General features: G+C 44.3%; 1 protein-coding gene across 2 annotated transcripts; it reads left to right on the top strand.

The window, feature by feature from the left end:
• Positions 1-373: 373 nt before the first annotated feature.
• Positions 374-9,401, top strand: PRDX4 (peroxiredoxin 4). 2 transcript variants are annotated; one of them, XM_075521174.1, is made up of 8 exons: positions 374-673; positions 3,353-3,470; positions 4,467-4,583; positions 5,155-5,277; positions 5,906-6,036; positions 7,657-7,691; positions 8,885-8,931; positions 9,280-9,401. In XM_075521174.1, the coding sequence occupies exons 1-8, from the start codon at positions 433-435 to the stop codon at positions 9,281-9,283; spliced, it is 816 nt and encodes a 271-aa protein (XP_075377289.1). In that variant the 5' UTR covers positions 374-432; the 3' UTR covers positions 9,284-9,401. The 2 variants fall into 2 exon arrangements, with proteins under 2 accessions (XP_075377289.1, XP_075377281.1); XM_075521166.1 differs by lacking the exon at positions 8,885-8,931 and having other exon boundaries at positions 375-673.
• Positions 9,402-14,662: the final 5,261 nt, after the last annotated feature.

Genomic DNA, 14,662 nt, shown 5'->3' with positions numbered 1-14,662 from the left:
ACGGGAAATCTCCCACATTGGCAGAGAGTTTCCTTCTGCAATCACAGGCACTGGCCTATACGCACTCTCTCTCTCCACATACACGTGTATTTTTCTTTTCTCTTTTTCTCTAGACACGTACATAATTTACCATTTCCTCCGGGGCTTAAGCATGAGGCCACAGCCCCGCCTGCACGGCCCGGGCCCCGGGGCCCAGGCGGCAGGCAGCGCCCAGCCCCACCGAAAGACCGGGGCCGGGGGTGGCGGTGCCGGGCGGGGGGCAGCGCGGCGGGCCTCGGGCTCTCCTCACGCAGCCGCCGCGGGGCGTTGGACAGCCGCGCCGGGAGCCCTGGCCGTGCGACTGGGAGCGTGTGCGAGAGGACCGGCCAAGCTCCTCCCCGCCACCGCCCCTCCGCCGCCGCGCCGCGGGGACGTGCACTAGCTCGGCGGGCCATGGAGGCGGCGCAGCCGCGACTGCGGGCGGGCGGCGGGGCGCGGGCCCGGCGCTCGGCGCTGCTGCTGCTGTTGCTAGCGGCGGCGGCGGCGCTGGGAGGCGAGGCGGCGGAGGAACAGCGCCCGGCGCGGCAGCGGGGGGACGAGCAGTGCCATTACTACGCGGGGGGGCAGGTCTACCCCGGGGAGGCGGCTCGTCTGCCCGTCTCCGACCACTCGCTGCACCTCAGCCAGGCCAAGAGTAGGTGCCGGCGGGGCTGGGGCTGCCGAGGGAGCGGGGAGCGCAGGGGCGGCGGGCGGCGAGCGGCGAGGAGAGGCCCCGGGCGGGGAGGAGAGGCCCGGGCGGGGGATGCCGTTCGGGCGCCCCTTGTCGCGCTGCCGCTGAGGGGCGGCCCGGGGCCGGGGCCGGGGCGCGGAGGAGGTGCCCGCCATGCGCCTGCACTGGCGCCGCAGGCTGAGGGAGAGTGCGGCGGCGCGCGGGGCCGTTAACGGTCGCGGGGTGGGTGGGAGGGGGCGGCCTCCCCGGGCGCAGCGGGAGAGCGGCGGGCAGCGCCACGTCAGGCGGAGCGCGTGGGCCCGCCGCGCCGGGGCAGCACGGCGGGGCGGGTTGCGGCCCTCCCTCCCTTCCTCCCTCTCTCCTTCCCTCCCGGGGTCCCGCGGCGGCGCGGCTCTTCCCCGGCGGGGGGGCCGTTCCCCTCAGCCGGCGGCCTGAGGCGCTGCCCGCCGTCTGCGCCGAGAGCAGCCCCTGGCCCTGCGCGGCCCCCCGCCGGGTGACGGTCGCGGTTGGGTCGCAGGTGCCCTGCGGAAGTGGCATGGCAGCACACCCCGCGGCTCCCGAATGCCTTCCCTTCCCCACATCGGCTTCTGGCCGTAGGAGCGTGCATACGGCCTCCGGGGAGGCCTCGGGACGACGGAGGGAAGGCCCACCGTCCCTTCCAGACCTACGGTTTTATCGTGGTAAATTGGCAGCGAGTTCAACGTTTCACAGACATTTAGCAAGGTCTGTGGTTCCAGAGAGAGCAAATGAGTTAAGGGAAACGCCTTCAACAAGATACAGAAGAGTTTCGTGCTCGCACTGTGGTTAGAAATGCTGAACAGTCACCTCTCCTAATGTTCACCAGTTATTACTGGGCTTGGTTTGTCACTTGCTTTTGTGCCTACACTCTCTGGTGATTTAAATACTTTATGGCAGACCTAGGTGCAAACGTCTTTAATTGAGTCGCAGTGAGGTGTTCAGGGGCACCTGTTCAAGTGGTCAGATGCTCTCCAAAAGTCCCATTCTGCAGAACAGAGAGTGGAGAGAAGTCTCGTAGAAACGATCTTTGCTGTGAGAATGTACAGCTTTAAATCGTTTTCCTCTACCGAGCCAGGGCATAACTTCCGTTATAAACATTTGCAAACAGATGCTATGAGAAAAATGGAAAACCAGTCAAGATATGTGTAACCAGTTTTGTCTGGTTTTTCCTCCTTTTCTAATGTAAGTTATTACAGCATTTTAGACAAGTATTTTTAAACCAAAAGTATCACCTTCACTTAAAAATGGGTCAAGATACAACATATCTTATTTAATTTCTTTTCCTTCTCCCTAGTAATTTGAAGGTCAGTTGAAGAGAATGTTTTGCTGCAAAGAGATTAGATTAGGTGTGTCCCTATTTTGTAAAGAGCAACATTTGAAACATTGTGGACAGCTCAAAATAACTTGAAGGTTAATCCTTGCTCTCACTTGAAAACAGTCCCATACCTACAAAGACTCAATTAAAAAAAGTTAGACGTCTGGAGCTTGAATTCTGGTCAGAAAGAATTCTGCCGAAGACTTGAGAGGAAGAAGAGCATTTCTTCAAAAAATGTGAACTGAAATTACCAGTCATATCTCCTGGCTCTCTCTACTTGTATTGCTGCATCCCTTGTGGGTTATATCAAGTGAAACCAAAGCAGACTGCCTTCCCACTCAGGGGCACAATGTGTCTGATGATTTGGGGTATTTTTTGCAGTCCTTGTAGATCCTCACAAACTATATTCTACAGCTGTGGGTTGTCCTAAGAAAAGGAGAGACCAACAATGCAGTCATCATCCACATAACAATTAGGATTCTGTATATTTATCTCAGCAGCGTTTCTCCAGTTTCCTGGGGCTGTCTGTCAATGTCCTTGACATCACAAGTGTATTCAGATCACCTTGTATCTCCAGCATACCCTACCCTTTGTCTCAGAATTCACATTACTATGAAAATAGTACCTGGCAGAATCATTTTTAGTATTTTAAATTCAAGGTTAATCCCTTTTGATAGGAACAGTAAATACATTTCATGCATTTTAATTGGATTTTTTTTTTTAAAACACAACTATCTTCAAGTTACAATTTAGGAGTTGTAATTTAATAAATATACACTGCATTTTTAGGCATTTGTCTCTAAACATGTTGTAGCATGTATTTTTTTGTGGACTTGAATTCCAAGTAGTTTTTCATGGCTAAAAAGTAACAGTGTGAATTTGAACCATCCTATGTTTCTGATTCACAACAAAATAGTGAGGGTTCCTGAAATCTTAAACAGCTTCTCCTTCAGTCTAACAGATTTTCTGCCATGAGCTGGTAGTGTACACGTGGTTTGTTCAATATGCCCAGATAAGGGTTGTGTGGCCTTGATTATCAGTGATTCAAAGGGCTCATGTATAAGCACACATTGGTCAAATTATTTACTTCCCATGTGTACTGAAACCTACATTTCTTCATCATCCTGTAACCTCTGCCAGCTGTGAACATTTTAAAGTGATAAGACGTTTCATTTTGTAACTGTGCAGTAGGTTGTTTTTCAAGCAAAAGGAAGAACAGCTGTCCTTGCGCACAAGCTAGCTAAGGAACAGCTTTGTTTGAACACGTGCTTCGTATTCTGACTTTTAATTGAACGTTCTTCATATTTCAGTCTCCAAGCCAGCACCTTACTGGGAAGGAACCGCAGTCATTAATGGAGAGTTTAAAGAGCTGAAATTAACAGATTATAAAGGAAAATATCTTGTCTTCTTCTTCTATCCTCTTGACTTGTAAGTAAGACCACTGTAGACATACCAAGACTGAGTGCAGCTATACTAGTCTCGTAATTCATTAATTTTTCTCTTTTTCTGAGGTCTTGTTTTTTTGTTTGGTAAGGGTTTGGGGGAGAAGAAAGGAGCGACAGAAGAAAATACGTTCTTTCATTTGTGTTTTCATCGTGCATTGGTAAAACTGTAACACAATCTTTGTCCTAATAAGCGTGTCCGCTGATTTGTGTCTCCACACAAAAAAATAACTTTCAGTCTGTAGCAACCTTTACATTCTGTATAATGCTGTAAATCATTGCTGCAGAAAGAAGACAGCATCCCATCTATATTTTCCAGAGTGTATGTAGGACATTAAGAGATGGCGTTTTCCCTTTAAGTTCTTCCTATAACATCCTAAGAATATGTAACATTACCCTCCTTTATTTAGAATGCCATAACTTCACTGGTTGAGTGAAAACACCTCAGCTTTCTACCAGACAATCCCATTCTTTTCCACAAAATGAAAAGAGGACAGAGATGCATAACTACCTTAACATTATAAAGGAAAGAATGTGGCTCTTGGCCCTTAGCTTTGAGGGCCTAGAAATTGTGATCTTTATCACTCTCTTTCTTCTGTAGTGGAAAAAGTTCAACTCAAAATAGTTAAAATTTGCAGACATGCACAGAGACAAGAAATTATAGTATGTTCCTCTGAAAAAACTTGGCATGTTGTGCTTAAATTCAGCCACTTAATATTCATAAAGTCTAAAATAAAGTAACTGTAAAAACACTTGTGTCCAGATGTGTTTATAATCTTCTTCAGTAATAAACCATTTGTAACTAAGCTAGAGTCTGAGGCTGGAAGATTTGTCAGGCAGCATTTTGGTTAAATACTTGAAGAAGCAATAAAAAATAAGTAAAAGCTGAAATCATTTATGATAAATCCACCATTTAATTTAAACAGAGAATTTACTGGACGTCTCATGAAATTTTGACTTTATCTTGTTTTAAATTACCTAGTACATTTGTATGTCCAACGGAGATAATCGCCTTCAGTGACAGAATTGAAGAATTCAGAGCAATAAATACCGAAGTAGTAGCATGTTCTGTGGACTCAAAGTTCACTCACTTAGCATGGTATGTATCTTATCCTTGTCTTTTACTAAAAATTATTCATGGGTCCATCTTAGCTGAAGAACTGTATGCCCAGATTTGTAGCCTATGTAGGTATATCATAATGCATGATACTATTGATACAAGTGTTTAAAATATCTTCTAGTGGTGAAAATTTTTAACCCTAGTGTGTGAAAGTACCTTTATCTTTGAAGTTTGTTTAATATGTACTGCTTGAAATATATCATGTCTCAGTCCAAAAAAAATATTTCAGATACAAAAGAAAAAAAGAGATAAGGATGCAGGTATCTGTAAATGTGTTACACTGTCCCAATTCATGAGCACATTGGTATAAAGTGAGTATGACTGGTAAGAAAGAGGTCACTATTAATAAATGTGGCCAAAAACTGCTAAAGATCTACTGAACATTTTGCTTGAACCGTAAATAGTACTCGTCTCCCTTGTGTGCAGAGCAAGAAGAATGTCACTTGCACTAAATCCTTCTGTCTGTACTGTTCTGGTTTGTGACTTTTAACTTTGTCTAGGGAATATAAATCTTTATGAGAAATACATCTGTATCTCATTTCTTTCAAAGGATTAATACTCCTCGAAAACAAGGGGGACTTGGACCTATGAAGATTCCGCTTCTTTCAGATTTGACACACCAAATTTCAAAGGATTATGGTGTATATCTGGAAGATCAAGGGCATACACTTAGGTATTTCACTTGGTTACAGTTAATTTTGTTCTGCTGGAGTAGTACTTACTACTTTATATCTAAAGAAGCATTTGAAATTTTTCTTTGAGAGCAGTTTTTACTTGGGGATTCATGCTGAGAGACAAAATATATATTGAAGAACACAGAAAAATAGCCATAATGAGTCAGAACAAGGGTGGAGGTTAATATCCTGTTTAACAGCAGTCATCAGCAGATACCTAGGGCAGGGCAAACATGCAGAATACCCCAGAATTGCAGTTACTCAGGGACCTCCCAAGCCCAGGTGGGGTCAAGACTAATGGCCGCGAGATACATCTTTCATGAACTTGATTAGTTGCTTTTGGGATCCCTGTAACATCATAGCATCTGCAACATCCCCTGGCAGGGCCTGCCAAAGCTTAGTTCTGTGTTCTGCGAAGAACTATCCTTTTTTGGTTTTAACTTGCCATCAGCTCATGTCATCTGATACCCCAGGTAAAGAATAGTAGGTTAGTAGTATTCTAAGGTGGTGGGTATTGTATGGTGTTTGCAGAGATCAAATTCTTCCCATCCAACAGACATAAAACAGCATGTAAACACAACACTGTAATTAGTTCTGTTTCCTAACACCAAAAAAATGTTTTCACAGAGGCCTTTTCATTATTGATGATAAGAGAATCCTTCGTCAGATCACGATGAATGACCTTCCTGTTGGGAGATCAGTGGATGAAACACTTCGTTTAGTACAAGCATTCCAGTACACAGACAAACATGGAGAAGGTGCCCTTTTAAATACTTTCGTGTTGAAGATTGTTTTACTTAGACTGGAAGCTGTATTTGTAGCTTTTTGGAAGAAGGGTACTCAGTAGCATTAGAAACTAGCCTCATGCAGTGAATGAAGTGGGTTGATTGCCCTGCTACAAGATTCTGTGGTCCTGGTACCTCCATAGGTTGTTTCTAGTGTAGTAATTCACATTTTGCTTCACATCCATGAGAATGCAGAGCATAAAGCATTCCTTAGCCTGAATTAAGGCATTATGTACCGTCTGTCACAAGCATAGATCTGTACAAAATACGAGGCCATGAAGAATCGGGACCAATATTTCAGTACATCTTGGCATACTGAAATAATTGAGATGCAGGCCATCCTTGTCCTGTGTTATTCATTGAGGGTCTGTGACAAGTAATTGAGAGTGCTTCATGTCAAGATACATGGTGATACTGTGAAATTTAGACCGCCATTACTTGTGTTTTCTTTACAAGTGCTATGTGATCATTTTCCCTGACAAAGAAGCATTCACTGGCTTCAGGTCATTACTTTGTCTCAAGAATTCATATCCCCCCAGTTCAAGAGTGAACTTTTCACATTTCTTTAACTAATGTGTTTATTTAAACACATTCATTTTTTAAAGATTTGTTTAAATATTAATACATATGTTCAGCAGCTTAACTTCCATTTCAACTCAATTTCACCTGGCATTTGAAAGTACCTTTATCTGAAGGTACAAATCATTATTATGCTTTGCTGTACAGATTTGAAAAGATAAATGCTGATACTTAGGCTACACACATTTGACTAAGGAAATGTAACCTCTCTTATTTCGTTAAAAAGCTGTCTTGCAGAATATTGATCTGCAGTGTGTTTCCAGAGTACCACATTTTTTTCCAGCTGTGGTGGAATCTCACCAGCTTTTGCATGAACGCTGAGGAGAGCCTCCCTAGTCACCTTATTGGATTCTTTGCACAGAACAGGAAACAAAGTCCTCCAGAATTCCTAATTGCATTTGTGGTATTTTGTCCGTCAGCATGCCTTAAGCCTCAGAGGGAGAGCTCTGAACAGATAAGAGCTTCACTCTAGAATGTGCAACTGTACAGGTGGTCACAGGGCTCTCCGCCACACTGCATACTAACTACATGCTATAACCCCTTTACTCCTGAGCAAGGCTTCAAATAAAATCACTCAGTCTCTTGTAGAATCTTTGAACTGATTTATTTGCTAAAAAATTTCCCCTAGCATTGGTTTTAAAGAAAGAAAGATAGGTCTCAGTGTAGTCACCTGAATTTTATCATGAAACTTTTGGTTTTACTAGAATAGGTGTTCATTCTCAGATACTGCTTTGCCAGTACTTTGTCTAGGAGGGCATGAGAATTAAAACAAGGCACAGACATCCATCCAGAGATATGCAGTTTCCAGTTAAGAGGAGTGGTAGGTGGTATCAGCTATAAACTGTTACGACACCATCCCATGTATAAAGCAAGCTGCATATTTAATAGTTGCAGATATTTACATGTGATGCTTGTGTGCTGTTTTACTTCAAGTTCAGAAAGAGAACATTAAGTCTACAAAGTAAGTGTGTGTAAAAATACTTTTACTAACTTTGTCCTCTTTTTTTTCTCCAGTTTGCCCTGCTGGTTGGAAACCTGGCAGTGAAACAGTAAGTCACTGTATTTAAATGCATGTACTACTAGAAAACACTCAGTTATCATTTCCACTAAAGCCAAATTCAAAGTCTTTATAACTTTCAATAAGATGATATGAGTAAACTCACATTATTATAGTTACAGCTGTTGGATTACTACTGATTTTATTAGGAGCTCGTTTCCCTCACAGTAGACATATTCCAGTTGTTTCAAGTTCCCTGTGCATGAACAAAACTCTCTTGAGCAGCAATGAGTTTGCGATCAAGAAATTTTTTTCCTGTTAACACCTGATGAGAGGAAGTTGGAAACTCTTGAGTCTGTCCTATCTTCTCAGTTATTTGTCCATATAAATTCTTGGTTCTGTCAAGTCTTACTGTGGATCCTAGGCACTACCCAAAAAAAAAGAAAGATACAAGTTCCCAGGCTGCTGTAGTATCTGACAGAGACAGCGTGCCACTATCACAACTCCAGCAGAGAGCACTGCTTTGCTGCACGATAGCTCTTCCTCCTGTGTTACTACTTGCCTACATGTGACTACAAGGAGAAGAGCTAGGGTTCAGATAAACACCCATTGAACTTGTTTGTGTTCTCTGGGCTTGGAATAATGAAACTTTCACTAGAGGTCTGAGCCACCTAGTTCAGATGAGATCACTGTCATTTATTTGAGCATGTGGCTTTCTTCTGAACCATCTGGCGATGACAGAGCGTTGTTGTTTAAGAGCTGTCTCAACAAAAAGCAGGTCCCAGCAGCCTCTAAGCAGAGTAGTGAGCATTGTCATTGATAGTAAAAACAATAGTGGAATGTTAAACCGTGTTTCTTTGCTGAATGTGAAAACTTCCCAGGATGACTTGAGGCTAGGAGTCACCTCTTTCAAGCTAGCAGAAGAGTGTCTTAGTGGGGGAAGCTGGATATTAAGACTGTAAAATGAAAGAGGGCTGGCTGGCCTAACAGACATATTTTGGCACTGAAAAGTTCTGCCCTCCGTGGATTACCTAAATAATACAACATTAACGTATTTTCTAAAAAACAGTCTTACAATGCTGAGATTAACAGCTCAAATACTGCCAATCTAAAGATCTAAAACAATACATAGGCATTCTCTTTCTCCTCTGTGCAAAAGATGCAGATAATTTAAATAGCAGAGTAGTTCAAAAAGTCTTTCTCGAAGATGTAGCCATGCCTTCTAAATGTGTGTGATTTAATTAGATCAAACCAGAGGAAGCCATGAGAGTGTGGTGGCCAAGGGAAGAACTGTAAGTAAATTCTAAGACTCTGGATTACAGACATTAATTTATTAAAACATCTTGCTTTTGGGGCAAAAAACATAGATGTACACCCTCCCAATGGTCAAAATTCTTCCTTTGGTAGGCTGCACTCTCTCTTCCCCCAATTAGTGTAGTCTTTCTGCTTACTGCTAGTACCTACCTTTAGAGATAAACAGTAATCTAGTATCAAGTCAACTGATAAACTACTTTTCAGTGTTGCTTGTGGGTTGGCCTTAGCATCATATTATGAAATACTATGCTGTTCTGGTTTTATAGTTTGTTGTGTTTGCGTGTTTTTGGTTGTAGACTAAAATTTTCATTTTCTTTCTTGCACAGATAATTCCAGATCCAGCTGGAAAACTGAAGTATTTTGATAAACTAAACTGAGGCTCGCTTCTGTTGAATTACATAGGTCACTGAACTTGATTTTTGCCAATAAAATTTCATTAATTTTGTTACTTTCATGAGTTTGCTGAATATGTAACTGCAGTAGACCATTAAAGGTCTTGTTGCTTAAACAGGAGTCTAACCTGTGTGAAGCATGGGTACCTCATTAGTTATCAGAGAATATTCTTGTGAAATACATGTTTTCCCTGTAAGTCTTGTTTAGATGCTTGGTTTTCCCAAAATTTACTTCTCTTAGCATCTTGGGCTTAGATTCATGACTTTTGCTATTGATGGATTACTTAAGTTTCTGCAAAAATCTTGTCTGCTTGGTCACATTCTAGGAGCCACAGCTAGAAAAAAGCCACTTGGTTGCGGTACGTTAGTCTGTAGTCCAGAGGCAACAGCAGCTAACCTGAAAGCCAGAAATAAGTTACAGTTGCTGAATTAAATTTCCAGTCTGTCCAAAGCTGGAAAACATTTTTGAACTACTAAGAACATATCCCACGCTACATAAATCAGTACAACTGCACTGAAGAAAATACAGCTATGCCAGTTCATGTGGTTCAAGAGCTGAACCAGTAATTTTTCCCACGCTTGTATTTGTAGTGTATATGCTGATAAGATCAATTCAATTTCACACAGTCTGAATTTTTTCCCTGGCCCTACACTGTTAACAGATGTACACAGTGGTTAGTGTCCTGGGCTGACACACTCATTAACCGAGGCTCCTGGTTTTAAGGCAGTAATTGTACTCTTTCCCAAGATGAGTATTGATGTGTCCAGGGACCATCAGAGACTCTTGTGGCTCATGTACATGAATTTCTTCTTTCAAGGGAAAAAAGAACATCTCCATGTAAGACATACTTCGTACTTGTATGCACTGGAGATCTCTTTCATAACAATGTCTTCTCTTGTTCCTTCCCACCTCTCCCTCTTTTTAACATGGTGTTCTAGAGTCTGTGCAACTGGAAAAACAGCACCTGAAGTCAGTGTCAGCCCTTCAGCAGGGTCATCCTTGAAAAGGCCACAGAGAAGGCGTCCTCCCTGCTCCAGTCCAGTACCGCTACATTATTACTCTTGGTTGGATCCCCCACTCGTGAGAACTTGCTTCCCCTTCCCCCAGCAGACCACACAATTCCCTTCCCTATACACAGACACTTCAGTACAGTTGGGCAGAACTAGACCAGCAGTTGCATTCTCACTGTAAAGTTACCTGATTTCATAGACTTTGGTGAGTATTGAGCAGCTCTCCAGATTAGTCACTGCAGAGAGAGCGCACAAGCGGCTGCTTGACTTTTGCTTCAGCTCCGATACAAGTAACACCTAAGCGCGTGCCTAGGGCAGAGGGAGCCACGGCCGGAGCAAGCGGAACTCCACCAAGGCCCAGTGCCACACACACCACCCCGCCACCCCGTCCTCGCAAGGCCTGGGGAAAGGAGGAGCTCCTGATCCCATCCAGAGGGTAGCGGAGGCACAGCGGGACCAACGCCAGTCACCAAAGGCTGCTAATGTACTGCTCCAGCCCATGTGATCTCAAAGACCGGAGGGCAGCGTGTAGAGTGGCAGTTTCTCACATTACTAGGCTGTAAGTCAGCTGCTTGAATTTTACTCAGGATTTTGTTTACAGCCTTTATGAACCCTGAAACACCAAAAACATCAACACAGAGAACATTCAAGTAACTCCAAGCAACTGCAGCGTGACGAATACAGGCCCAGCTATTACGTGGATATTCATAAGCAGCCCAAGGTACAAAACAAACCTAACACTCGTGTCTGCCTTAGAAACAGCGCTTGTGCCCTCTTCTGCAGTGGCTTTGCCTGCCTCTCCAGCCAGGTTGCTCTCATTCACACCTAACACTCTCCCAGCAGTAAAAACCTCTGTTGCGCTAAGCCAGCAAATGAGACATTATATAAAGACAGAGATAAATTACCACCTGCATGTTGAACGCACTCCATCCAGCCCACGGCTCCATGCGGAGCCAGGCGAGTAGTGAGTTACAGCAACAAAACGACAGGTTGTAGCGCTGTAGCACATACAGCAGCGAGAGCATCAAACAAAAGCAGATGTCGAAAGCTGTACGAACCCTGAGCCGAGAACAGAAAACAGGACTGAGAACACTTAGCGACTGAAGAAAACTGAGGCCATCTGCACGCTTTGAACATTGCAGATTTAGGTCCACAGCAATGTAGCTGTGCCAAATTTGAAGGCCCCAGCCCTCTAAACGCACGTGGTAAGGAACGGGCTAAGGAATTACTTTTTTTTTTAAAAGCAGTTCAATAGGAATAAAAAGTCTTAGGGGAAAGAGTCTTTTAGCAAAGACTTGAGTTGCTATGTCACATTACATATTTGAAATGAAAGATTATTTCTATGGAAAGAGAGAATGGGGTTTTACACAGATTTGGATATGCTGGTACGGAAGTTTAGAAAGGAAAAGACTGGGCAAAAAAATGCAAAAGTGCTGGTGTTGGGCGGGGGGGGGGGGCAGGGGGCGGGAAACAAAGGCAGATCCTCAGTTACACACTGCCTCCAGGAAAAAGGGAAACCGAAGGACAGAAGATGAGATCCCTGAATAGAAGAAGAATATTGGAAACTTGGCGGGGGGCAGGGAGAAACACTGAAGTCTGTGGGTTTTGGATCATAAGGATTTGCAGATGTGCAGGACAAATGGCAAGCTGAAGATCTGGCTTATCACTACCTACTAAACATACTGCCTGCCTCTTGCTCTGCTATTGAGAACTTGGTTTTGGCATACCTTGGGATAACATGTACCATTTAATGGCATCAGCTGATTTTTGTACTACCCTCCATCATATAACAGCCTGATGAGCAGCTCTAAGCAGTCCAGAGCTTCCCTGGGTGGTTGTTCCCCCAGCTGCAGGGAGAAGTCAAGGAAGGAGTGACAGAAAGCAAGACTAGAAACTAACAATACATGAACAGAGCAAATAAAGCTCTTGAAAGTGTAAGGCCCTATTCTGAACTGACATTTCCTGGAAGAATCATGCTCTGTGACCTTCAGACACGTACTACATATACACCTGATAAATGCAGTGAAACAGTAATGGATTGATAACGCAACTTTAAGGATGATGCTGTGATAACTATTTCCGAGGCTCATGTGGCTGTTTTAATTCTTTGTATTATATAATCAGCATGTGGAGGGTTTGAGATCTTCCAGCAAAACCACCCAGAAAAAATTAATTTCAAAATCAGACTCTAGTAGCACCAGTATCTCGGATAGGATTATCCAGCAGGCAAAGGAGTTTGAAGGTTTGCTTTGCCCTTCTGTATTTCAATTAACAGACTGCTGCAATCATCCTTCTAGTTCTGGTCTCGAAGTCTGCCTCTTATATTAACCACATATAAAATATGTCTGAGCTGAAGGACAGTTACTGGGAGACTAAGCAACATGAGTACTTTAGTATCACATATGGTCTGCAGTTGACAAAGACAAAATATAGGTAGTTTCAATTAAACAGCTGAAGTTGATTCTGACTCCTTAGTGATAACGAGATGCTGAGGCAGTACAGAAACCCAGACCTCTTCCACGTGCACATCGCTAATTCCTGCCCAGTGCTTGGATTAGGGATTGCCATGGCCTTGTTGGCATACCTGGAAATGTCTTATGCACAGGTGTACAAGCAAAATCTTCAGATAAGCACAAGCAGGACAAAAATTACAATCTTAATTCTTTTTTAGGCAACAAATAAAAGTGACATCATCTTCTAAAAGAAAGAAGATCCACCAGCAAACTGTGTGAAGTCCACATTGCGATGGACATCCTTAGCACTGCTTGAAATATGACCCTTCCAAATGTTGGTGCAGAGAGCTGAGTCTAAGAACCTGATTCCCGCCAGCTGGAAATGGTGATCCACATTACAGAAAATGGTGATCCACATCACGGCAACCTCAAATGAATTCAGATAGACTGGGCTGTGCCACCTGCACTGGTCTCTCACGAAACAGTAACTGAACAAATGACACAGCGGTCTGTTCTTCCAGTACTCTTCACCTGAGGTTTGAAATAGTGGAAGAATTAAATCTCACACAACTCTGCATCCCAAACCCTGGGATGTATTCACGGGCCTCTCTTAGAAGTGCATGAAATGCAGACGCATGGAGTGGCCATTGTGCACCCATCTTTTCAACAGAAAAAGCAAAGAGCTCCTGCAAAGCAAGCAATAACTAGCAAGGAGACCCTCTGCCTTCAACTTCCACTGCTGTTTCGAGCAAGCCTCTCACACATCTTGACCGCTATCTCAGTGGCTAAAGAGAAACTTTATACAGTGGTGAGGTCTGCAGGTGAAAGCCACCTCTCCAAGCAGAAAGGATCTAGCTGGGTAGGAACTTTTGTGACAACCCCACCACCACCGCCTTTGGGATAGGTACTCCAGCAAGCCTTCCTCACTGAACAACACCCGCAGATGCTGCCCCACCACCCCCGGACACTCTGAGAAAGTTCTGCCTTCCCCAGGCAGCCAGCCCTGCCTCTCCTGCAGGGCTGAGCCCTGGCGCTAGCCTACCTGCGATGCCTCTAAGAAGAAACTCACTTTTAGCAGCATTTAATTCTGGAGATGACCCCCTCATAGGCTCCCCACCAGCCTGGCGGACACAGGGGGCCCAGGGGCCTGGTCCCTGCTGCAGGACCACACCTGAATTTTCTGCTGAACAGTTACCAGATAAAGTAAAGCGATGCTGTGAGCAGGGACCAGAACCCCTACTGCTGTCCTTTCTGAGTGCCCCAAGCACCAGTCCCCAGAGCCATGCTCCCCTCCTCCAGAAATCTCCCATTTCTGCTGCGTAACAGAACATAAAAGAGTAAGGAGCAGCCAATGCCCAGAAGTGCCTCCAGCCTCGTGGACTGGAGGCCTGCAAGGACGAGGATCCCCTGCTGTCAGGGCAAGTGCCCCAGTATATTTTCTATGCAGGTATCGTCATCCAACTATACCTTCCACAAAAGAGGTCCCCAGTTTCTCTTTCATGAAAGCTGAATACTTACCCTTTTATTTTCCTGTTAGCTAGTGCCTAGCCCGTGAAGAAGTAGTCTCTCCCACACCTAGTTAAAAATGCATTCAGAGGAGGACCAGCAATTAAACAGATCTGTCACCAGACAAAGGCTGGACTGAACGTGCAGTAAAACCAATTAAGCGTGCAGAAAGTTTAGAGCAAGTTCCTGAACTATACCCTCACTCAGTGGCCCGTGCTGTACCAGCTCCAGCAAGCTTCTTCCCAGAATGCTGTACACCACGACATGGCTGCAAGGGAATCGTGCCTGTTTGAAGAAGGGCTACCAGAAGCTGTTACAGTAAGTTTGAGTAAGTAATTTTAATATTT

Source organism: Mycteria americana, chromosome 1 (genome assembly GCF_035582795.1).
Source record: "Mycteria americana isolate JAX WOST 10 ecotype Jacksonville Zoo and Gardens chromosome 1, USCA_MyAme_1.0, whole genome shotgun sequence".
NCBI classification, from domain to species: domain Eukaryota; kingdom Metazoa; phylum Chordata; class Aves; order Ciconiiformes; family Ciconiidae; genus Mycteria; species Mycteria americana.
This window is presented reverse-complemented; position numbering and strand designations above follow the sequence as displayed.

What these genes read in the sequence shown, in the direction of transcription:
- PRDX4 (XM_075521174.1), top strand. Translation starts at nt 433, where the DNA reads ATGGAGGCGGCGCAGCCGCGACTGCGGGCGGGCGGCGGGGCGCGGGCC. An exon ending in AAGTTCACTCACTTAGCATG is followed by an intron (nt 4,584 to 5,154) that starts GTATGTATCTTA and finishes TTTCTTTCAAAG; the next exon opens with GATTAATACTCCTCGAAAAC. An exon ending in CACAGACAAACATGGAGAAG is followed by an intron (nt 6,037 to 7,656) that starts GTGCCCTTTTAA and finishes TTTTTTCTCCAG; the next exon opens with TTTGCCCTGCTGGTTGGAAA.